The 27,114-nt window shown below is 37.0% G+C and overlaps 1 protein-coding gene across 1 annotated transcript in view; it reads right to left on the reverse strand.

Annotated features, from left to right (window-relative positions):
• The window catches only part of PLEKHH2 (pleckstrin homology, MyTH4 and FERM domain containing H2), a 107,602-nt gene extending 80,736 nt beyond the window's left edge, over positions 1-26,866 (reverse strand). The window contains exon 1 of the mRNA XM_022573958.2: positions 22,790-26,866. Coding sequence (XP_022429666.2) covers positions 22,790-22,912 — 123 coding nt within the window. The 5' untranslated portion in view covers positions 22,913-26,866. The remainder of the gene's footprint in view (positions 1-22,789) is intronic.
• Positions 26,867-27,114: the final 248 nt, after the last annotated feature.

Raw genomic sequence — 27,114 nt, forward strand, 5'->3', positions numbered from 1 at the left:
AAACGACTGACATACCTATTAGAATGGCCAAAATCCAGGACATTGACAACACCAAATGCTAGCAAGAATGTGGAGCAACAGGAACTCTCATTCATTGCTCATGGGAATGCAAAATGATATAGCCACTTTGGAAGACATTTTTATGGTTTCTTATAAAATTAAACATATTCTTACCATACTATCCAGCAAGTGTGCTCCTTGGTATTTACCCAAAGGAGTTGAAAACCTATGTTCACATAAAAACTTGCACACAGGGACATCCCTGGTGGTGCAGTGGTTAAGAATCCGCCTGCCAATACAGGGGACACAGGTTCGACCCCTGGTCCGTAATATCCCACATGCCACGGAGCAACTAAGCCCATGTGCCACAACTACAGAGCCTGTGCTCTAGAGCCCACAAGCCACAACTACTGAGCCCACGTGCCACAACTACTGAAGCCCATGCGCCTAGAGCCCATGCTCCACAACAAGAGAAGCCACCGCAATGAGAAGCCCGCGCACCCCAATGAAGAGTAGCCCCCACTTGCCTCAACTAGAGAAAGCCCGCGTGCAGCAATGGAGACCCAATGCAGCCAAAAATAAATAATTAATTAATTTTAAAAAATACCTTTTAAAAAAAACTTGCACACAGATATTTATAGCAGTTTTATTCATAACTGCCAAAACTTGGAAGCCACCAAGATGGACTTCCTTCAGTAGATGACTGGATAAACTGTTGTATATCCAGACAATGAAATATTATTTAGGGCTAAAAGGAAATAAGCTATTAAGCTATGAAAAGGCATGGAGGAAACTTAAATACATATTATTAAGTGAAAGAAACCAATCTAAAAAGGCTACATAAAGTATGACTCCAACTATATAACATTCTGGAAAACTATGGAGACAATAAAGAGATCAGTGGTTGCCAGGGATTGGGGTGGGGGAGGGATGAATAAAAAGAGCACAGAAGCTTTTTAGGGCTGTGGAAATGCTCAGTATGATACCATAGTGATGGATACCTGTCATTATACATTGTCCAAGCCCATGCAATGTACAACAGCAAGAGTGAAACTATGAACTTGGGGAGACAATGATGTGTCTATGTAGGGTCAACAATTTGTAACATGTACCATTCTAGTAGGGGATGTTAATAATAGGGAAGGCTATACATGTGTGGGGGCAGGGATTATATAAGAAATTTGTATCTTCCACCCAATTTTTCTGTGAACCCTAAGCTGCTCTAAAAAGACAGTTTTAATAATAATAATTTTTAGAAAGATTTAATAGTTTCTCAAGAGGACCACTGTGACCTGAATGTTTGTGTCCCTCCAAAATTCACGCGTTGGAATCGGAGTGCCCAATGTAATGGTGATTAAATCCTGAGGGTGGACCGCTCATGAATGGGCTTTTATAATAGAGATCGCACAGAGCTCCTAGCCCCTTCTGCCAGGTGAAAATACAGGAAGTCTGCAACTCAGAAGAGGGCCCTAACCTGATCTTGCCGGAATCCTGGTATCAGACTTCCAGCCTCCAGAACTGGGCAAAATAGATTTCTATTGTTTGTAAACTACAGAGTCTGTTGTATTTTGTTATAGCAACCCGAACAGACTAAGACAGAAAATTGGTACTGAGAGTGCAGTGCCTCTGTAACAAATATCTAAAAATGCAGAAGCAACTTTGGAACTGGGTAACAGATAGAGACTGGGAGAATTCTAAGGTGCATAGTAGAAAAAACCTACATTGCCATGATCGAACCATTAAAAGCAATTCTGGTGAGAGCTCAGAAAGAGAACAGGAAAGCTATAGAGAAAGCCTCAATCTTCTTGGAAAGTGTACCTAAGGATTGTGAACAGAATGTTGGTAGAAATGACAGATGGTAAAGGCTCTTCTGTTAAAGTCTCAGACGGACATGAGGAACATGTCATTGGAAACTGGAGGAAAAGTGATCCTTGTTATAAAGTGGTAAAGAGCTTTGCTGAACTGTGTTCATGTCCTAGTGTTTTGTGGAAAGGAGAACTTATGAGTGATGAAATTGGATATATAGCTGAGGAAATTTCTACCAGGATTGGCCTGGTTCTTTTTGAATGCTTATAGTAAAATGTGAAAAGAGAGAATGACTTAGCGATGGAATTGTTAACCAAAGAGGATGCAGAAACGGAAAATTTTCGGCCTATCCATATTGAAAGAAATGAGAAAGCTTGTTCCAGAGAGAACAGGGTGTGGCCAAGCCACCTTGTGATTAAGAGATTAGTATGGGTTTGAACCACAGAATGAATCAGCCACCCCAGCAGGAAAACAGTCCGTTTGAACTGAAGAAGGAATGAGGAAGGCTGTTGGACTTAGATTTTACAGGACAGGACTACATGGCTGTGAACATGGGCTATTCTTCAAGACAAGGAAAGAAGGACCATAAACGTAATTCAGAGATCATCAGGGCTCCACAGCTAACATCGTTCTCAATGGTGAAAAGCTGAAAGCATTCCCTCTAAGATCAGGAACAAGGCAAGGATGCCCATTGTCACCACTTTTATTCAACATAGCTTTGGAAGTCCTAGCCATGACAATCAGAAAAGAAAAACAAATAAAACGAATCCAAATTGGAAAAGAAGTAAAACTTTCACTGTTTGCAGATGACATGATACTATACATAAAAAATCCTAAATATGCTACCAGAAAACTACCAGAGCTCATCAATGAATTCGGTAAAGTTGCAGGATATAAAATTAATACACAGAAATCTCTTGCATTTGTAAACACTAACAATGAACGATCAGAAAGAGAAATCAAGGAAAATCACATCATAAAGAATAAAATACCTAGGAATAAACCTACCTAAGGAGACAAAAGACCTCTACTCTGAAAACTATAAGATGCTGACGAAAGAAATCAGAGATGACACAAACAGATGGAAGGATATGCCATGTTCTTGGATTAGAAGAATCAATATTGTCAAAATAACCATACTACCCAAAGCAATCTACAGATTCAATGTAATCCTTATCAAATTACCAATGGCATTTTTCACAAAACTAGGACAAAAATTCTAAACTTTATATAGAAACACAAAAAACCCTGAATAGCCAAAGCAATCCTGAGAAAGAAAAACAGAGCTGAAGGAATCACACTCCCTGACTTCAGACTACACTACAAGGCTACAGTAATCAAAACAGTATGGTACTGGCACAAAAACAGACACATAGATCAATGGGACAGGACAGAAAGCCCAGAAATGAACTCATGCACCTATGGTCAATTAATCTCTGACAAAGGAAGCAAGAGTGTACAATGGAGAAAAAAACAGTCTCTTCAATAAGTGGTGCTGGGAAAACTGGACAGCTACATGTAAAAAATGAAATAGGAACACTCTCTAACACCACACACAAAAGTAAACTCAATGAGCCACAATTACTGACCCTGCACTCTAGAGCCTGCGAGCCTGTGCTCTAGAGCCTGCGAGCCACAACTATTGAGCCCGCGTGCTACAACTACTGAAGTCCACATGCCTAGAGCCCATGCTCTGTAACAAGAGAAGCCACCACAATGAGAAGCCCACGCACCGCAACAAAGAGTAGCCCCCTCTCTCTGCAACTAGAGAAAGCCCGAGTGCAGCAATGAAGACCCAACGCAGCCAAAAATAAATAAATTAATTAATTATTTAAAAAGAAAAAGTAAACTCGAAATGGATCAAAGACCTAAATGTAAGGCCAGACACTATAAAACTCTTAGAGGAAAACACAGGCAGAACACTCTTTGACATTAATCACAGCAATATCTTTTTTGATCCACCTCCTACAGTAATGAAAATAAAAACAAAAATAGGGACTTCTCTGGTGGCTCAGTGGTTAAGAACCCACCTGCCAATGCACAGTTTTTTGTTGTTGTTATTTGTTTGTTTTTGCGGTATGCAGGCCTCTCACTGTTGTGGCCTCTCCCGTTGCAGAGCACAGGCTCCGGATACGCAGGCTCAGCGGCCATGGCTCACGGGCCTAGCCGCTCCGCGGCATGTGGGATCTTCCCAGACTGGGGCACGAACCCGTGTCCCCTGCATCGGCAGGTGGACTCTCAATCACTGTGCCACCAGGGAAGCCCGGGGGACACAGTTTTGAGCCCTGGTCCAGGAAGATCCCACATGCCGAGGAGCAACTAAGCCTGTGTGCCACAACTACTGAGCCTGTGCTCTAGAGCCCGTGAGCCACAACTACTGAGCCCGCGTGCCACAACTACTGAAGCCTGCACACCTAGAGCCCGTGCTCTGCAACAAGAGAAGCCACCGCAGTAAGAAGCCCGCACACCGCAACGAAGAGTAGCTCCCCTCACTGCAACTAGAGAAAGCTCGCATGCAGCAATGAAGACCCAACACAGTCAAAAATAAATAAATTTAAAAAATAAAATAAACAAATGCGACCTAAGTAAACTTAAAAGCTTCTGCACAGCAAAGGAAACCATAAACAAAATGAAAAGACAACCCATACAATGGGAAAAAATATCTGCAAAGGAAGCAACTGACAAGGAATTAATCTCCAAAATATATAAACAGCTCATGCAGCTCTATGTCAAAAAAACGAACACCACAATCAAAAAATGGGCAGAAGATCTAAATAGACATTTCTCCAAAGAAGACATACAGATGGCCAAAAAGCACATTAAAAGATGCTCAACATCACTCATCATCAGAGAAATGCGAATCAAAACTACAATGAGGTATCACCTCACATAGGTCAGAACAGCCACCATCATAAAGTCTACAAACAATAAATGCTGGAGAGGGTGTGGAGAAAAGGGAATCCTCTTGCACTGTTGGTGGGAATGTAAATTGATATAACCACTATGGAGAACAGTATGGAGGTTCCTTAAAAAACTAAAAATAGAACTATCATATGATCCAGCAATCCCACTATTGGGCATACATCTGGAGAAAACCATAATCCAAAAGGATACACGCACCGCAACGTTCATTGCAGCACTGTTTACGATAGCCAAGAAAGACATGGAAGCAACCAAAGTGTCCATCAACAGAGGAATGGGTAAAGAAGATGTGGTACATACAATGGAATATTACCGAGCCATAAAAAGAATGAAATAATGCCATTTGCAGCAACATGGATGGATCTAGAGATTATCATACTAAGTGAAGCAAGTCAGAGAAAGACAAATATCATATGATGTCACATGATGTCACTTATATGTAGAATCTAAAAAAGGTACAAACGAACTAATTTACAAAGTATAAAGAGTCACAGAGGTAGAAAACAAACTTATGGTTACCAGGGAGCAAAGGGGAGAGGGATAAACTGGGAGATTGGGATTGACATATACACACTACTATATATAAAATAGATAACTAATAAGGACCTATTGTATAGCACAGGGAACTCTACTCAATACTCTGTAATGACCTATATGGGAAAAGAATCTAAAAAAGAGTGGATATATGTATATGTATAACTGATTCACTTTGCTGTACAGCAGAAACTAACACAGCATTATAAATCAACTATACTCCAATAAAAATTAAAAAAAAAAAAAAGGAGAGAGAGATCATTAGGCCTTCTCAGTTTCAAAACGTGGTAGATGGATGGGGTTATTGCCTGGGTTTCAACAGGCCAGATGACTGACCTCTGCCTAAATCAAAGTGGTACTGCCCAAAGCTCTGGGGGCTCTATCCTGCCCAGCAGAGCCATGGGGGCACGGCTACCTCCACCTAGATTTAGAAAGATGAAGCAACCTGGAGCCATGGGCCCACAACCCAAGCAGAGGGTCACTTGAGGGCAAGGTCGCTGAAGGGAGCCACTACCAGGGCAGTGCCAGTGAAGCCATCAGGCCACCCTTGGGGCCCCAGACTGGTAGAACCACCAGCATGCAATTGCAACCCATGAGAGCTGCTGTGTGGCTACACCCAATAAAACCATGGGAGGCGAGCATATCCCAGTGTGTCCAGAGGGCAAGACCACCCCCACACCATGCCTCAGGTGGGTCTGGAAGGTAAGACCGTTGTCCCACAGAGCAGAACATCTAATTAAAGAAGATTGTTCTCAAGCTTTAAGATTTAATGTTGTTTGTCTTCTGGGGTTTTGGACTTGCTTGGAACCTGTTACCCCTTCTTTCTCCCTTTTGGAATGAAATGTCTGTTCTATACCTGTCCCATCATTGTATTTTGGAAGCACATAATTTGTTTGATTTCACAGGATCACAGCTAGGGGGGAATTTTCTTAGAATGAATCATACTTTGAGTCTCACCCATATCTGATTAAGATGGTATTTAGAATTAAGAGTTTGAGATTAACAGATGCACACTACTATATATAAAACAGATAAAAAAACAAGGACCCACTGGATAGCACAGGGAACTATATTCAATATCTTGTAATAACCTATAGTGGAAAAGAATCTGAAAAAGAATATATATGCGTGTGTGTGTGTGTGTTGTGTATGTGCATGTATATATATATATATATATCTGAATCACTTTGCTGTAACACCTGAAATTAACACATTATAAATCAACTATACTTCAATTTTTAAAAAATATGGTATTTATATGAAATTTTATTCTTTAGACTTTTTTTGTTTGTGTCCCCCCAGTTTCACATGTTGGAATTCTAACACCCAAAATGATGGTGTTAGAAGGTGGGACCTTTAGAAGGTCACTGGGTCATGAGAGCGGGGCCCTCACAAATGAGATTAGTGCCCTAGATCCCACAGAGCTCTCTGAGTCCTTCTACCAAGTGAGGATATAATGATAAGTCTGCAACCCAGGAAAGTACCCTCACCCAATGTTGCTGGTGCCCTGATCTCAGATTTCCAGCCTCCAGAACTGTGAGAAATAAATTTCTGTTGTTTATGAGCACACAGTTTGTGACATTTTGAAATAGCAGCCTGAATGGACTAAGACAAGGACTATACAAATATCTTGTCAGATTTCTCTTTCTGAAGTGTTTGCTTTTTAGTGATAACAGTGAGGGCAGAAGCCTTGTCTATCTGCCTCACTGTTACATACCCTAATACAGCTCTTTATACATAATAGGTATTCAATATATTATAAATTATTGAATGAAATGACATCTGTAAAGCACTATGCCTGTATGAAGGATAGCAGCATTATTTTTACCACTGTCAAATAACTTTTTTTTCTGTTCCTATGGCATTTACTTTCTACCTTGTACTATTTTCACAACTATACTGTAAGTTGCTTGAAGACATATTTCATGTGTGAGTACCCTTTATATCCTCCGTAACACCATATCTTTGCACATACCAGTCACTCAGTAAAATTCCAAAAGCTTGCCAGCAAGAAATAACCTTACACAAAAAATGATTTTTCCATTATAAAAAGCATTACACACACACAGCATTTCATAGGACTTGGTATATAAGGTTACAAATAAACTGAATTTGCTGGACGTGAAAATTATATGGATATGTGAATACAGTGAGTTAATTAAAAGCATATGTCTAAAAAGTATTTTTGCTTTTTTAATTTAAAAGGGGTAGTCCTTGAAATATTAATATAGGGAAAAGTGGAAAGAGCACTGAACTTGGAGGCAGGAAGGCCTAAATCAGAATCCAGATTTCACTACTTCTAAGCTGTGTAATGCTGGGTAAGACATTTACCTTCCTGAGTCTGCATTCCTTACCTGTAAAGTGAGATAACACTTATCTCATACTATTTATGTGACGATTAAACAGGAAAGTGTCCAGCATAGTATCTAATACTTAATGGGTGTTCAATGAATATTTATACAGAAAAATTTAAAGCTGTGTATTTCTACCACATGTATTACTTTTATGAATAACTTTAAGTTAGCAAGGTTTAGTTGAAAATGAACTAACTATAGATTTAAGACACTGGGTTCTAGTTCTAATTCTACTATTTACCAACAATTTGGCATTGGGCTCTAAAATTCTTCTTAATTCCCTATTAAAATAGGGATAATATAACCTATTCTACCTACCTAACAGGAAGTTAGGAGGATAAAAAACAAAAACAATGTAAAAGTGATGTGAAAGAGCTGCTGGTGTTTCATTAATTAGAAATACGTGGTAGCAGTTGTGGTGTTATAATTTGAATGATAAAAATAAAAGCCATGAATGTCCCAAAACAGGGGATTGTCTAAATATTTAAAGAGATACCATATATTCATTAAAAATATACATAGATGGATTAAATAATATATTGAGGCTTTGCTTCAACATAACATAGGAGAGGAGAAGTAGGTCAGGGTATAGGTGAAACAGGATTGGTCCTGAGTTAATAACCATTAAAGCTGGGTGATGTGTACCTGGGGTCCATTATAATATTCTGCTCACTTTTGTATGTTTGAAAACTTCTTTAATAAAAAGTTTTTAAAAATATGTAAATGACATACTGAAAGACACATGTAAATGAAATGTAGTATGATTAAATAATATATGTAAATATATGCTAGTTAAGAGGTCATTAGTGACTTTTGTGAGTTCACCTGTAATGTGAGGAAGCAAGGACACAAGTTGGAATGCAAGAGTCTGAGTGAATTAAAGTGACTGATTAGGGTTAGACAGCCACCCAAAATGGCCACCATCAATTCCTTTCCTCCCTGTAAGTACATGTCACTTCTCTCACTGAGAGCTGAGGTCTCCTGTCCCTTTTCTTGACTCTGTGATGGCTTTGTGACCTGCCTTAACACACAGAATGCAGTGGAAGTGACATTGTGCCATTTTGGGTCTAGCCTTTAAAACATATTTATACTTATATTTTTTCTTTTTATGAAAACACATTTATATATATTACAAATTAAAAGTCTGCTGCTGTTGCAAAGCCATGGCAGACTAAGGAGTTGTTTAGGCTAAATTATTCTCCAAGGTGAAAGATTTCCTTCAGTTGTATTAATATTTCTACCCAAAATGTGATTCCATCACACCCTATCCCAACGTATCCCTACACCACCTCAGGCTTTCAAAGTAGGCAGTTTCATGATTATGTTGGAAAAACCACTAGTTCTCTTTAGGAAAGATGGGGCAATTGAAGTCTTTCTGGTTGCCTGACATTCTCCCATTTTATGGTTTATACTGGACTTACACATTTAACATCTAGCATCTTCAATGCTAAATAATTACCTAAATACCAAGAGCTTGACTGAAAGCTTAAATTGAAAGTGCTGTTTTTTAAGTTCTAGAAAATGCTTATTCTCTAAAGAGTGCTCTCTAAAGAAAAATCAGTGCTGGCCATCCTAACAGTTTCAGCAGTTCCTGTTTTGATGCTCAGCTCTCCATTGCTATTTGTTTCCATCCTTTCCTTCACCAACCCCCTACCACAATGCCACCTTATATAGAGGTTTTTTTTTTTTGTAATTATCACCAACTCCCTAATGTTTCCTTGATACATTCTGTTTCAAGTTTTATTGTTACAATATAAAGTATTTTTACTGGCCTTTTTTTTAAAAAAAGAGTTAAGGACAATCACTTAAAAGAACAGAAATTCAGTCCATAGCTTCCAAAGCATCAGAGAGGAAAAAAAGCATGGGAACAGGGAGATAATGAAAACTTCATCAATATGATATATAGAAATAATACATTTATTGTGACTTCAGATACATTTAAAGAGGCCATATGTTAGGTGAGAAAATCAGTCTTAATAAATTTAAGAGGGTTGAAATCACATCAAGCATCTTTTCTGACCACAATAATATGAAAACAGAAATTGATTACATGAAAACTGAAAAAATTCACAAATATGTGGAGATTAAACAACATGCTACTGAAAACCAAATGGGCCAAAGAAAAAAATCAAAAGAGAAATAAAAAAATACCTGGAGTAAATGAAAATGGACATGTAACATACCAAAATCCATGGGCTGCTGCAAAAGCAATTCTACAAGGGATGTTCACAGCAATAAATGTCTACTTCAAGAAACAAGAAAAGTCTCAAATAAACAACCTACACCTCAAGGAACTAGAAAAAGAGGAACAAACAAAGTCCAAAGTTAATAAAAGGAAAGAAAGAACAAAGATTAGAGGAGAAATAAATTGGAGACTAAAAAGACAGTAGAAAAGATCAATACACCTAAGAGTTGATTCTTTGAAAAGATAAAGAAAACTGACAAACCTATAGCTACACTCACCAAGAAAACAAGAGAGAGGACTCAAATAAAATCAGAAATGAAAGAGGAGATATTACCACTGATACCACAGAAATACAAATAATCATAAGAGACTAACTACTTTGAAAAATTACATGCCAAAAAATAGAGCAACCTAGAAGAAATGGATAAATTTGTAGAAACGTACAGCCTACAAAAATTGAATTATGATGAAAAAGAAAATCTGAACAGATGGATTACTAGTAAGGAGACTGAATCAGTAATCAAAACTCTCCCAACAAACAAAAGTCCAGGACCAGGTGGCTTCACTGGTGAATTCTACCAAGCATTCAAAGAATTAATACCAATCCTTCTCAAACTCTTAAAAAACAGAAGAGGAAGGAACTCTTCCAAACTCATTTTACAAGGCCAGCACTATCCTGATACCAAAACCAAACAAGAATGTCACAAGAAAAGAAAACTATAGGCCAATGTCCCTGATGAACACAGATGCAAAACTCCTGAACAAAATATTAACAAACCAAATTCAACAATACATTAAAAGGATCATACACTACGATCGAGTGGGATTTATTCTAGGGATGCGTGGATGATTCAACATCCACAAATCAGTCCATGTGATACACCACATTAACAAAATGAAGGATAAAAATCATATGATCATGGAAATTCCTTGGTGGTGCAGTGGTTGGGAGTCTGCCTGCCAATGCAGGGGACACGGGTTCGAGTGCTGGTCCGGGAAGATCCCACGTGCCGCAGAACAACTAAGCCCGTGTGCCATAACTACTGAGCCTGCCCTCTAGACCCACGAGCCACAACTACTGAGCCCATGCGCCACAACTACTGAAGCCCACGCACCTGAAGCCCATGCTCCACAACAGGAGAAGCCACCGCAGTGAAGAGTACGTGCACCACAACGCGGCGTGACCCTTGCTTGCTGCAGCTAGAAAGAGCCTGCATGCAGCAACAAAGACCCAACGCAGCCAAAAATAAATAAGTTAAAAAAAAAATATATATATATAACCCAGTAATTTCCAAAATATACACAGCTCATACAATTCAATATAAAAAAAATGAACCACCCAATCAAAAAATGGGCAGAGACCTAAATAGATATTTCTCCAAGGGAGACATACAGATGGCCAACAGGCACATGAAAAGATGCTCAACACTGCTAATTATTAGAGAAATGCAAATCAAAACCAAAATGAGTTATCACCAGTCAGAACGGCTATCATCAAAAACCCTACAAATAAATGCTGGAGAGGGTGTAGAGAAGAGGGAACCCTCCTACACTGTTCATGGGAATGTAAATTGGTGCAACCACTATGGAAAACAGTATGGAGGTTCCTTAAAAAACTAAAAATAGAGCTACCATATGATCCAGCAATCCCACTCCTGGACATATATCTGGAAAAGATGAAAACTCTAATCTGAAAAGATACATGTATCCCAATGTTCACTGAAGCACTATTTACAATAGCCAAGATATGGAAGCAACCTAAGTGTTCATCAACAGATGAATGGATAAAGAAGATGTGGGCTGTGTGTGTGTGTGTGTATGTGTGTATGTATACACACATACACACACACACACATATATAGGAACATTACTCAGCTATAAAAAAAGAATGAAATATTGCCATTTGCAGCAATATGGATGGACCTAGAGATTATCATACTAAGTGAAGTCAGAGAAAGACAAATATTATGATATCACTTATATGTGGAATCTAAAAAATAATACAAATGAATCTATTTACAAAACAGAAACAGACACACAGACATAGAAAACAAACTTATGGTTACCAAAGGGGAAAGGGAATGGGGGGGAGATAAATCAGGACTATGGGATTAACAGATAGACACTACTATATATAAAATAGATAAGCAACAAGGATTTACTGTATGACACAGCGAACAATATTCAATATTTGTAATAACCTATAATGCAAAAGAATCTGAAAAAGAATATATATATAGATTCTGTATATACATACACAGACACACACATATATATAACAGAAGCACTTTGCTGTACACCTGCAACTAACACAATATTGTAAATCAACTATACTTCAAAACAAAACAAAAAAAACCCCAAAGTATATAACCCAGAAGGTTTGATTCTTTTTGATATACTCTGAAAACACAAAATAAATTATTTTGTTTAGAAAGTGATTTCCATGGAAACATCCTATTAAGAAGATCTCCTCCCAAAAGACTGAATAAGTCCATCTATTTCACAATTTAATTTTTGTTTTTTTATGTTGATCAAAGCCATAAATACACATTGTGTCAACCAGTTTCATAAGATTTTTTAATAAAATAATTGTACTCTTTTGGTCAATGCTCTTATTATTTCCTTAAGTGTTCTAAATAACAGGCTTCTATTTCTGTTGACTTCTTCAGTTTAGTGATTTCCTACTTACTTCCTTCATGGAGAATGAAGATTTAGCTCTTTGATCTCCTTGCCATCAACACAGGTACACTCCCGTTCTTCCAATACGTTTATATCTTACCTTTGGTTAAATCGCTGTTCTTCATTAGTATTATTGTGACTATGTATGATAGTCAAAGAGGAACCATGTAGTACACTACGGTTACTTTTTCCTTTGCTACATAACTTTTTTCCCTAAAGTGTCTTGTTCTTTTATTTACTTAGATTTCTATGAACTTAATAGTTCAACTCCAAATTCACACCACTGTCTAAATCATCTCTCAGGATGCTCATTCACATCTAATTTTCCACCAATTTCATCTTTCTGAAGCAGCTCCTAAAGCCTCTGACCTGTGTCAATACAGACTGGCTCCTCTTTCTGCCTGGGCACTGCTGTCTTCTTGGGAAGGCCCTTCAACTTCCTCCCACATTGAATCTGCTATTTACTATATCTTATGCCTTCCTCTTTTTTGGTCTACTTCTTCCTTTTAATGGAGCATATCCTTCCAGAGATTCCTCAGAAAGGTTACCAGACCCTGCATGTCTTAAAAATCTCTTTATTCTACCTTCAGATAAAATTCATAACTGGCCTCAGTACAGAATTCTGAGTTTGATGTCACTTTCCTTCAGAATTTTGAATACATTTTTTCATTATCTCCTAACTTCTAGCGTTGCTTTTGAAAAGTCCAAGCCATTCTAATTCCTGATCCTTTGTATGTGACATGTTTTTTCTCCTGGAAAGCTTGCAGAATCTTTTCTTTGGTCTATATATTCTGAACTTTCATGATGATGTGCCTTGGGGTGGAACTATTTTTATCTGTTGTGCAAGGCACTTGGTAGACCCTCTCAATCTGAAATCTTGCATCCTTCAATCCTGGGAAACCTCCATTCATCATTTCACTGATATTCTCCCCTCTAGATTTCCTTTATCCAGAGCTTGGACATAGTGGACTGGTCCTCTAAATTTCTCTTTTCTCTCCTGTGTTCCATCTCTTCAACATCTTTCTCTACTTCCCAGGAACTTACCTTAAGTTTATATCCCAAACTCTTTATTAAATTGACTATTTCTTCTATCATGATTTTTAATTTTTTGAGGGTTCTTTTTATTTCCTAAATATTCCTTGTTTCATGGATGCAATACCTTTTCTCTCTGGGAATATTAAATGATAGGATTTTATTTGTTTTGTTTCTTTTTTCCCTGCATAGGTGATATTGGTTGTTCTCTATCTTCCATGTTAGAGGCCTTCATCAGATGTCTGTTCATTCATGAGGTGCCCACCGATGTTTAAAGGTAAGGAACTAAAAAGCTGACTAGAAGCTTTTACACATATATGGGGCTTGCTGATCATGAACTTTAATATTAGGTGATCTGGCTAGACTTTCTGTTGGAGAACCACTGATGTCAGCATTACTACCTCTTTCCACCTGGGCTGATAAGATTGCCCAGAGACTTTCAATCTCCTCCTGTAGAATTGGCTGTCAGCATTTTAGGAACCATGTAGGAGAAGAAGGCTGGGAGCGGGAGGACAAGTTCACCATTAAATATACATATTTCACTTAATTCTCTTGTTTTTGGTGAAGCAGAGTGACAGAAACCACAGCCTAGAATAAGGATTGGAGGGTCCTGAACTTCTCCCCTGGGAGCTGAATGCCCTGCACAACCCTGTAAAGACCTACAGGGGGAAGTGAGCGTGGGGCTGGGAATAGTGGGTATTAATGGAAAACACGTGGCCCTTAGAGTCAACTAACTCCCTGAAACCTTCTCACTTATCCCCGTGTGCCGAATGTGCAGCAGCTAAGCATTTAGTTCCTGTTAAAAAACTGGAATGTTCTTCTCTTATAATGCTGAATAAATTACTTGGAGGGCTCTAGTCCAACAACTGTGGCATTTATGGGCTCATGGTGTAATGAGCAGCCTCCCACCCCCTCATTCTAAAGCAAACATTGACGGCTGACCAGCACTGACTATTTACACACAATCGTTGGTCAGCTTTTCAGATATCTCATTCTTAAATATAAAGGGACCACCAAAGATCATCAGACATTTGAGAGAAGCTTGCAACCTGAAAACAAACAAACAAACAAACATAAAAGTGGAAAATAATCTCAGAGGAAAGAAAAATAATTCAGGGAAGAGAACTTTTAAAAAATTAGAATGTGTTCAGGAACCAGGAATTTTCAAATACATTATTTCACAGTCACGTCATAAGACAGAAATCATTATTCCCATTATAAAGATTGGGAAATCGGTGTTTCGAATGAGTTTGCCTTGTGTAAGCTAATGCTCCCAGCCAGTGACATGGCTGGGATGTGAGTCTTCACGTTCAGATTCCCTACTGCTCTTTTAGTTGAACCACAGCAGCTTTGGTATTTATAAACTCCACACACAGTGTATAGCTCTGCAGAACCATATGAAGATCAGTCCCAAATACGTGAAAACACAAAATCTTTGGCTGGAAAGCATTTGTCTTTATTTTTGTCCCTTGCATGCTATTCTTTTGGCCTAGGAATCTTTTATTGGTAACTTAAAATCATTAACATTCATAATAGGAACAACTTTAAGTTGCATGTTCTCAAGAAACCTATTGCAGAAGGAAACACAGGGACACAGGTATGACCAAGAGAGGCTAAATTTAGAATTTGAGATTCTAACCAAATTCTACCTAAGTAGTCTCTCCCCAGATTTGGGGTTTATTATTTACTTACGTAACATTGGTTGTGGCAGGGATCACGAATACCCCATAACAGAAACTCAATAAATGTGTGTTGAACAAATAAAAGAAAGGAAAAAATAATGAATGAATGGATGAAGGTTTCAACTCTTTCCAAATAATTATTTAAAAGCAAAGATACATTTTGATAAAACAAAATCACTAAATTTTCACAATCTATGTTAAACATCATAAATACCAAACATTTCACACTGCATAAATGTAAATACACATTAAGTATATCCAATAAAGTTTAGAACACTTTAGGGACTTCCCTGGTGGCACAGTGGTTAAGAATCCGCCTGCCAATGCAGGGGCCATGGGTTCAGTCTCTGGTCCAGGAAGATTCCACATGCCGCAGAGCAACTAAGCCCGTGTGCCACAACTACTAAGCCTGCACTCTAGAGCCTGCGAGCCACAACTACTGAGCCCACGCACCTAGAGCCTGTGCTCCACAACAAGAGAAGCCACCACAATGAGAAGCCCGCACACCGCAACAAAAGAGTAGCCCCCGCTCACCGCAACGAGAAAGTCCGTGCACAGCAACAAAAACCCAATGCGGCCAAAAATAAATTAATTAAAAAAAATCAGTTTAAACATAAGCATAGGATGAAAAGCAATACTTTGTTTTTCGAGTGATTGTTTTTATAATCATTCAAATTGGGCAATAACTTTGCAAAATACTAAAAGTGAAAAAAAAGCAATGCAGGAAATACCCATTAAGTTTTTACTTTCACAATGTAGACTGTAATGTAAAGCTTGGGTCAATTCCACAGCCAATCCATACTAAGTCAGTAAAAGAAACCTGAAATGATCCATATCAGGCTTTGGACAAAAATAAGTCTTTTATGAACAGGCCACTAATACAATAATAAAATGAAGAAGCAAATTCTAAGCCTGGTGCTTTGATTTACCACAGTGAAAGTGCCCTCTGTAGCCAGTGTGAACACAGCAGCAAGTGGCAGAGGGAAATCTGCCACTGGTCCAGATTTTACACACACACACACACACAGAAACACACACATACATAACACCACCATATGTAACACTCAGTGATCTCATTGTTCCATGCATTGTATACAGATAAACTTATTTAATGAATTGGTTACTACAGGCAGAATACTTTAGAACCTTCAAACTCATTGATGTGGACAGAAATTCCTCATTAAGTATCTCTCTTCTTGACTTTCCCCCATAGAACCCATGAAAGACGTTATCACCATTTAAAAATTTTGTTATTAAAAATAATATCCTCAGTCAATAGCCCAAAAATGAAATTTAAATTAGCCTGAAAAATCTCATTATTAGTATATGTACAATTTTCACTGGGCACTGTGAAATATTAGGTGGGGCAAAAGAGTAACAGGGCATGTGTGGTTTAAATAGGGCAATCACAGTGGTGACTGGACCGTTACATGAAAGCAAATACAATGCTATCCAGATACTCCTTATTCCTAGACGAGAATCCTAGACCACCTCAGGCGAATCATATTCACAAGAGGAAGGTCAAGTGGCAGGAACTTCCAGACAGAAATGCTGTATCAGGTAAAGGCAGCATTAGGCTATGTGGTCCATGCTGATGCCCAAAGGGAAAATTCATATTTTTCACCTCTTCCTTTTCACTGAAAATCTAACCTGTAGGAAATAACATTCACTTCAACTGAAAAAGAAACTTTCCCTTTCCCTCCCTGACTCCGAAAATGAACTAGTAATACGGCAAAGTAGGAAAATTACTTAAATCTCAGCTTCTCTAAAGAGTTTATGTTTGGCATACTAGAGATATTTCCAACACCATTCCTTAAATTCCTCTAAAGACCTCTCCCACTTACAGCAGGACTTGCCCAAGACTTCAATAAGGCCTTTTTCTTCACAAGCTTCAATATTCGAAGTTACTTGGAAATTGTAATGGAAAAAACAAATAGGTAAAAAAAATAGTTTTAAAAAAATCCCATGTATTCTCCTAATCCATCTCCAAAATTATACAATGTATATACAATTGAAATCCATCTTGAATTATAAAAACACTCTGAGATCCTCTCATACATTTTTCCTAAAAAAATTCAGAAAGATGTCTCCCACCAATCTATAATTACATTAGTTTAAGTCATCTCCTTGTACACTTAACCAGTGTGTCCAGTCAGAAGGATACAGGGAAATAATAATGAGTTACTTCTATGTGCCACGCACTCTTTTAGCTGCATCACAAAAAAAGCATGAAAGATCTAAGGTTTCATGCCAACTCTGCTATTTGCTAGCTGTGTAATATTGGGCCTACTACTCAAATGCTCTCAGTCTTAATGTCAGCATCTGTAGATTGTGGGTAATAATAGTTATGTCATAGAGTTACTGTAGGGTTGAAACTAGCTAATGGTTGTAGTCAAGGCTTAGGAACCATAGTTAGCACCTAGTGTTAGATGCCTCAAATCAGTGCCAAGAAAACAGAACTAAGAACAAGAACTGTAGCAGAAAGGAAAAGTTGGACAGAATTTCTGGCAAAGAGCTGAGGAATCAAATTAATATTCCCTCAAGAATCTTCAGACTTAGGCCTGCAACCATCTGGAGGGAAGGTAAGGAGAACTATTAGGAAGAAGCCTTGGGGCAGACTGTTTCTCACACAAAACTAAAGGTTACAGATGGGACCAGACTATCCTCTAGAACGCAACAGGTGACTCAAGTCGTGTTGGCACGCAGAAGCAGTGCAAGAGGGTTTGCTTTGAAAAATACGTAATATTATGTAAACTGTTACTGCTACATCCATAAATGCATCCTAACTTATGCAGATGTGTGCTGCCAAGCAGAGATGGAGTTACATGCTGTGTGGCTGAACAGAGAAGACAGAATAGGTGAGTAGGTAAGAATATCAGAGAAAGCAAAGAATGTGGTAACAAAACTATATTAGAGATGCCATATAGGGTGACAGCTAAGCATTCAAGCTCTAAAAACAAAATGCCTATTTTCAAATCTTGGCTCCACCACTTACATTTCAGCATGAACTCAGGCAAGGTAAATAAATAACTTTTATGTGCCTTAGTTTCCTCCTGTGTAAATATGAATAATATTAATAGCTACCTCATAGGGTTGTTATAAGGATTAAAAAGTTAATATATGGGCTTCCCTGGTGGTGCAGTGGTTAAGAATCCACCTGCCAATGCAGGGGACACAGGTTCGAGCCCTGGTCCAGGAAGATCCCACATGCCGTGGACCAACTAAGCCCGCGCGCCACACCTACTGAGCCTGCACTCTAGAGCCCAAGCCACAAATACTGAGACCACATGCCACAACTACTGAAGCCCACGTGCCTAGAGCCTGTGCTCCGCAATGAGAGAAGCCACCAGAATGAGAAGCCCACACACTGCAATGAAGAGGCAACTAGAGAAAACCTGCGGACAGCACCGAACCCAACACAGCCAAAAATAATTTTAAAAAAAAAGTTGATATACATAAAGCACTTAGAACATTGCCTGGCACATGGTAAGCATCATTTTCCTAATCTGTAAAATGGGAACAATAAAACTTACTAATTCATAGATTGTTATAAGAGCTAAATAAATCATATCTGTAAAGTGCTTAGTACATAATAAATCAATATTTGGTACTTTAATTAAAACATGGGTGGGTACAAAAAATAATTTTTAATCCAGAGAAAAATATTTCATAGTGGAAAATAACAGAAAATATCATGAAAAGTGTTATTCCCATTTTGGTGTTGACTTTATTTACTGGGAAACCATGAGTAAATTTGGCATGCTTATCCTCTTTCCACTGTATGAAACACATCTGAATCATTCCATCTCTGAGATCTGTCAAAGGATTTAAGACAGATACAAATTACGGAAGACAAAAAAGAAGAAGAAGAAGGAGGAGAAGGAGAAGGAGAATAAGAAACCACAAATAAAACAGCAATTCTGAAATAATATTCCCCTGTGAATTCCTCTATAATTCCTCTGTGAATATTCATTCACTGACAAAAAAGAAAATTTAATAACATAAATTAATCACCAAAAAACTATTTACAATTTTACTCACAAAGAAAACGACACTTTTAAAATTTACAAAATGGGCACTCATAAAGAAATTTGTTACGATAAGCCTTCTGAAGAACAAAACAAATGTTGGCATTAAATTAAGAATTTAAAAGTCAATTAATTGGAACCCAAATAGGCATAACTTCTTATAATGTCCATAATGAAACCAAGAGAGTAAGTAGTCAACAGAACCAAGAAAATTTTGAGGAGGCTGTGGTCAACAGCGGGCCAACTGTTGAGAGGCTAAGGCACCTGGGATACCTAGGAAGTGTCCAGTGAGGTTTAGAGGCAAGGTTATAATTGGTGATATTGACAAAATCATTGCATACAGGATTGGGATTGTGGAAAATACCAGATAAATCACAGTACAACCCAGGAAATGATTTTTTTTCTCTTCTTTTTTTTTTTTAAATCATGAAACAGCTTTATTGAGAGGTAGGCATCATGTAACCTAAGGATTTGTGCCTATCTATCTATATATATATTTTTTAACATCTTTATTGGAGTATAATTGCTTTACAATGGTGTTTTAGTTTCTGCTTTATAACAGAGTGAATCAGCTATACATATACATATATCCCCATATCTCCTCCCTCTTGCATCTCCCTCCCACCCTCCCTATGCCACCCCTCTAGGTGGTCACAAAGCACCGAGCTGATCTCCTTGTGCTATGCGGCTGCTTCCCACTAGCTATCTATTTTACATTTGGTAGTGTATATATGTCCATGCCACTCTCTCACTTCATCCCAACTTACCCTTCCCCCCCCCATGTCCTCAAGTCCATACTCTACATCTGTGGCTTTATTCCTGTCCTGCCACTAGGTTCATCAGAACCTTTTTTGTTTTTAGATTCCATATATATGTGTCAGCATATGGTATTTGTTTTTCTCTTTCTGACTTACTTCACTCTGTATGACAGTCTCTAGGTCCATCCACCTCACTACAAATAACTCAATTTCGTTTCTTTTTATGGCTGAGTAATATTCCATCGTATATATGTGCCACATCTTTTTTATTCATTCGTCTGTCGACGGACACTTAAGTTGCTTCCATGTCCTGGCTATTGTAAATAGTGCTGCAATGAGCATTGTGGTACATGACTCTTTTTGAATTATTGTTTTCTCAGGGTATATGCCCAGTAGTGGGATTGCTGGGTCATATGGTAGTTCTATTTTTCATTTTTTATGGAAACTCCATACTGTTCTCCATAGTGGTTATATCAATTTACATTCCTACCAACAGTGCAAGAGGGTTCCCTTTTCTCCACACCCTCTCCAGCATTAATTGTTTGTAGATTTTTTGATGATGGCCATTCCCACTGGTGTGAGGTGATACCTCATTGTAGTTTTGATGTGGGAAATGATTTTCATAGAGAGAGGAGCAAAAGACAAAGCATGAGTCACTAACTTTGAGTTAGGATAAGCTTCTACAACTTGGAGATATTCAAACTGGGATTTTTTTTCAAGTTATAACTTTTATTCTAGTAGTGATAAATAAAGAAAATTGATATTGGGGATTCATTCCACAAATGCTATTACTGGGTCACCCTATGGCCCAAAGTGAGTAGGATAACTTTAATCTTTCCATCTAACAGCTGTTAATACACAAAAATTTATGATGATACATATGAAAGGTTAAACCGAATGATGTTTTACTGGATTTTATTACAATTCTTCTGTGCTAAGAGACTCTTGGCTAGCAATGAAAGTAAGATTTAACACAATTTTTGGAGATGTTAAAAATCTCCAAAAGGATTTTTCTCCACCGTAAAAGGATTATACAGACTAGAGTTTAAGAAACCACCTATAAATTCTTCTGATCAGTTCTGAATGACCATTAATACCATTTATCCATCCATCCAGACAGCACTGTCCAACAGAAATATAATGTGAGTTGCATATATAATTTTAAATTTTCTAGTACACATATTTTAAAAGTTTAAAAAAGGTAGAATTGATTTTACTATTTTCCATTTAATCTAATATCCAAAATATTATCATTTCAACATGTAATCAATATACAATTATTGCTTAGGTATTTCGCATTCTTTTTTTCATACTAAATCTTTGAAATCCGGTGTGTATTTTCCATTTCCAACACATCTCAATTTGAACTAGCCTAATTTCCAGTGTTCACCAGCCACTTGAGGCTAGTGCCTGCCACATTGGACAGTGCAGGTCTAGAATCCAAGTTCTCTGGAAATAGGAACATGCATAGTCTCATTCACAGATGTAACTGTAGCATTAAGAACAGTGTCTGGCACAAAATCAGTCCTCAATGAATATTTGTTGAATGAATAAACAAATGAATTAATCTATCAGTTTTATACACATATATTTTTTTTAAATCCTATGACATAAATGAAATTTTAATTACATGATTGGAACTATTAAGAGAAGCATAGAATTATATTAATTCAATTCTATAGTTTAATGATACATAGTCAACACAAATTCCTAAATAGGTATATACTTCCAAATACAGTATAAACACATTTTACTATCAACAGGGAATGAACAATAATCACTTTAAAGATGATTTTCCTAAACATTTAGTAGATCAAAATGTTGTCACACTACTCTAGTAAAATCAAGTAAATTATAGCTGTTCTCTCTGGAATGAATGAACTCCACATTCATCAAATACACACAATTCTTACAGAGCCCACTACTATTTGCAAAGAAGTGTTTTTTGTCTTAATGTCCAGTCCATTCTAAAACTGGCAAAATACCCTGAGAAAAGCATAGTTCAAAAAGAGGCGTGTACCACAATGTTCATTGCAGCACTATTTACAATAGCCAGGACATGGAACCAACCTAAATGTCCATCAATAGATGAATGGATAAAGAAGATGTGGCACATATATACAATGGAATATTACTCAGCCATAAAAAGAAACGAAATTGAGTTATTTGTAGTGAGGTGGATGGACCTAGAGTCTGTCATACAGAGTGAAGTAAGTCAGAAAGAGAAAAACAAATACCGTATGCTAACGTATGTATATGGAATCCTAAAAAAAAAAAAAAATGGTACTGATGAACCTAGTTGCAGGGCAGGAAGAAAGATGCAGGCATAGAGAATGGGCTTGAGGACATGGGGTGGGAGGTGGAAGCTGGGGCCAAGTGAGAGTAGCATGGACATATATACACTACCGAATGTAAAATAGATAGCTAGTGGGAAGCAGCTGCATAGCACAGGGAGATCAGCTCGGTGCTCTGTGATGACCTAGAGGGGTGGCATAGGGAGGATGGGAGGGAGGCTCAAGAGGGAGGGGATATGGGTCATATGTATGCACATGGCTGATTCACTTTGGTGTACAACAGAAACTAACAGTATTGTGAAGCAATTATACTTCAATAAAGATCTAAAAAAAATAAAATAAAACCGGCAAAAGAATATGCCAAATATAGCTTCAGATCCCTGACAAAACATTAAATTATATTCATTATTTTTAAAATGCTTACCCTAGCCTAAAGTACTGAGATTATTTAATATAAATGAAATTGGCCCCAAATAGCTGATGTTTACTAACAAAGGTGAGGGAGAAAAGCTTACCTTCTCTGCTAAGAGCTCTCGTATCTTGCTCGCTTGAACTCTAAATTTCATGAGCTGGGACTCCAGGGCTACACATCGTTCTTTCCAATCTACTGGTCCTTCTGTCTCAGAAAGCTCTGCCATATTTATTCTAGGAAAGAAAGCATTCAAATGGCATAATATCAATTAGCATTCAGGATAATTCATCAAATCATTGAACACACATATTCTAATCACCATCTAACGATATCTAGACGTAAGTTTTGAATTCTAAGATAAATTCCAGAACTGGTGACAGCTCATGGAAAGAACTTAGGGGAGACAAGAGGCCAGGGTTGGAGACCCAACTGGGTTACATAAACTTTCTGTTTAACTTAACCTTTCCATGTTTCAGCTTATCCAATCTAGAAAAAAGGGGGAATGTGGCAATAACAAACCATTCGTCTCATGGGTAGGTTGTAAGGAACAAATTAAATACTGCTGTTCTTAACAACACTTTGGACAATATAACAGCACCACACAGGGTATTGTCATTATTTTAGCTCTGCCCAAGAGCTGAGGTAAGATTTTTTTTAATCTGTCAGTTCATAATTTTACCATGTTCTTAAATTTACAGAATTATGACAGTTTTGATTCAATTGGTAGCATCATAGAATAACCTAAAGAAACTTCATATCAGTGCTACAATTATGGCTTAGACTTATATTATAATTATTACTTACCACCACCCTATATTTTTCCAGGTCCAGGCTTTCTTTTTTTTTTTTTTTTCATCTTTATCGGAGTACAATTGCTTTACAATGGTGTGTTAGTTTCTGCTTTATAACAAAGTGAATCAGTTATACATATACATATGTCCCCATATCTCTTCCCTAAGGCTGTCTTTCAAACCAAAAATCCTTTGGCATATTTAACTGGGCAAAGTATTATGACCCTAGACAAGTTTAGATAACTTTTATTTGGTGTAAGAAGAGAAAACATATAAACATGAAATTTAGAATCACCTACATTAAGTAAATCTGGATCAGTGTTTTCCATGATGCTAACCTTCCTTTTGGAGGAGATTAATCCTAGGGAGAAGCACGGTTAAGGGGAAGCCAAGAGGCAGGGGAACTGGTTTTGAAATTCTAAAGTGCAAAAAATTATTGCTTGGCTTTGGAAGCACAATTATTTTTAGCTCTGGGATTCATAAAAGTAGTTTTAAATGTCTGTTAATGTTTCATCAGACCATCTTCATAAATGGCTTGATAATGTATTTCTGAATTGCCCTTGCTATGAACTGACAAAATCTGCATTAGAAATGGCTCTTCAGGAGAAGCCAAGTCCTAATCATAGAATATATGTGACAGCAAACTCTCAGAACCCCAGGATAGAACTGCAGTTGAAGCGTATTATTCTGTTCTTCTGTTTTACAAAAACATGTCTCACAAATTAAGCAAGTTTATTTTCCCAATATTTAGTGTAATATAACCCCTTCTTAAATCTATACCAGTTTTTTAAATCTGCAAAAGATTATTTTCCTAGCATAAATATTGATTTGTGCTTAGATCAGCTTTCACATTAATACTTATATTATCACTCAATAATTTAGAAATAAATATAAGCAAAGTTATTCTACAAAGGCTACAACTTTATTAAGAGTTCCCCAACCATCTCAAAGCCTCCACATGCTCCTAAATTCTAGCCATAATTTAAGGGAAACTTATTGTAGAGCTAGAAATTGTTCTCTTCATTTCTTCGTTTTCACAGAAGCCCCACCCCACTGTTTTATGAGTTTTTCCTAAGGATATTAGCCTTGTTAATGACCTTTTTTTCATTACTCACATCAGCATTTTCTATTAATGATTTAGAAGTAAATAAGGTAGTTTGTCAGTCACAAACTTTTTCTCAATTCTACTGCTATTTCATTTCTTTCCTCATTAGCTTTAGAGTGGACAAGGAATAAAATACAGATGAAATATTAAAAATAAAAAGCAGTCCTGAAATGGACATTCTTAAGTCTTGAACCATTCATATCACTGCACAGAAATATAGGGACACTCCTCTATCTTAAGCAACAAGAAGAGTCTATTTCATGTTGGTTAATTTTTGCACTACATTTAAAATAACCTGTTTATGTTCTACTGTAAAATTTCTACAGTTTTAAAAATAACAAACATATTTTTCAACAAATGAAAATCAATATAATGAACCATATGAACAGAATAAAAAACAAAAACCATATGATCATTTCAACAGACGCAGAAAAAAACATTCAACAAAATCTAACACCCTTTTATGATAAAAACATTCAACAAACTAGCAATAGGAGTGAACTTCCTCAGCCTGATAAAGAGCATCCATGAAAGCCCACAGTTTATATCACACTTAATGGTAAATGACTGATCCGCCTAAGATCAGAAACAACATAAGGATGTCTGCTCTCGCCACTTCTATTCAACGTCATACTGGAGGGTCTGGCCAGTGCCAGAAAATAAAATAGAAAGCGCACAGATTGGAAAGGAAAAACTAAAACTATTTCTATTTTAAGATGTCATGGTCTTATTCATAGGAAATTCTAAGGAATCCATTAAAAAAAACTATTAGAACTATTTGAGTTCAGCAAAGTTTCAGGAAACCAGATCAATATACAAAAATCAATTGTTTTACTTTATACTTGCAAGGAAACTCCAGAAATGAAATCAAGAATATATTCCATTTACAATAGCATCAAAAAGAATTAAATACTTAGGAGTAAATTTAACAAAAGAAGTATAAGATTTGTACTCTGACAACTACAAAACATCATTGATCAAGATGAAAAAAAATTAATTACAAAACATCATTGAAAGAACTTAAAGAAGACCTAAATAAATGGAAGATATCGCACATTCATGGATGAAAAGACTTAATACTGTGAGGATGGCAACACTTGCAAATGGATATACACATTTAATACAATCCCTATCAAAATTCCAACTGCATTTTTTTGCAGAAACTGACAAGCTGATCCTATAATTCATATGGAAATTCAGGGAACCCAGAATAGCCAAAACAATCTTAAAAAGTTTTATGACTCACACACTCAACTTCAAAAATTACTACGAAGCTACAGTAATCAAGACTGTGTGGTACTGGCATAAAGACAGACATATATATAGATCAGTGGAATAAAATTACGAGTACAGAAATAAGGAAATAAGAAATAAGGATGGGGGGCAAAATAGGTGAAGGGGATCCAGTGGTACAAACCTCTTATATTAATTATATAATAAATAAGTCACAGGGATGTAATATACAGTATAAGGAATATGGTCAATGTACTAATTTTGTATGGGGACAGATGGTCACTAGACTTATCGTGGTGATCATTTCATAATGTATGCAAACATTAAATCATTATGTAGTATACCTGAAATTAACATAACATTGTACATCAATTATATTTCAATTAAAAATATCTGTAACCATAGTAGGGGACTTTAACACTCCACTTTCACCCATGGACAGATCATCCAAAATGAAAATAAATAAGGAAACACAAGCTTTAAATGATACATTAAACAAGATGGACTTAATTGATATTTATAGGACACTCCATCCAAAAACAACAGAATACACATTTTTCTCAAGTGCTCATGGAACATTCTCCAGGATAGATCATATCTTGGGTAACAAATCAAGCCTTGGGAAATTTAAGAAAACTGAAATTGTATCAAGTATCTTTTCTGACCACAACGCCATGAGACTAGATATCAATTACAGGAAAAGATCTGTAAAAAATACAAACACATGGAGGCTAAACAATACACTACTTAATAATGAAGTGATCACTGAAGAAATCAAAGAGGAAATCAAAAAATACCTACAAACAAATGACAATGGAGACACGACGACCCAAAACCTATGGGATCCAGCAAAAGCAGTTCTAAGGGGGAAGTTTATAGCAATACAAGCCCACCTTAAGAAGCAGGAAACATCTCGAATAAACAACCTAACCTTGCACCTCAAGCAATTAGAGAAAGAAGAACAAAAAAACCCCAAAGCTAGCAGAAGGAAAGAAATCATAAAAATCAGATCAGAAATAAATGAAAAAGAAATGAAGGAAACAATAGCAAAGATCAATAAAACTAAAAGCTGGTTCTTTGAGAAGATAAACAAAATAGATAAACCACTAGCCAGACTCATCAAGAAAAAAAGGGAGAAGACTCAAATCAATAGAATTAGAAATGAAAAAGGAGAAGTAACAACTGACACTGCAGAAATAAAAAAAATCATGAGAGATTACTACAAGCAACTCTATGCCAATAAAATGGACAATCTGGAAGAAATGGACAAATTCTTAGAAATGCACAACCTGCCAAGAC

Source organism: Delphinapterus leucas, chromosome 13 (assembly GCF_059928025.1).
Source record: "Delphinapterus leucas isolate spDelLeu-1000000601 "Yukka" chromosome 13, BTC_Dleu_Yukka2, whole genome shotgun sequence".
Lineage (NCBI taxonomy): Eukaryota > Metazoa > Chordata > Mammalia > Artiodactyla > Monodontidae > Delphinapterus > Delphinapterus leucas.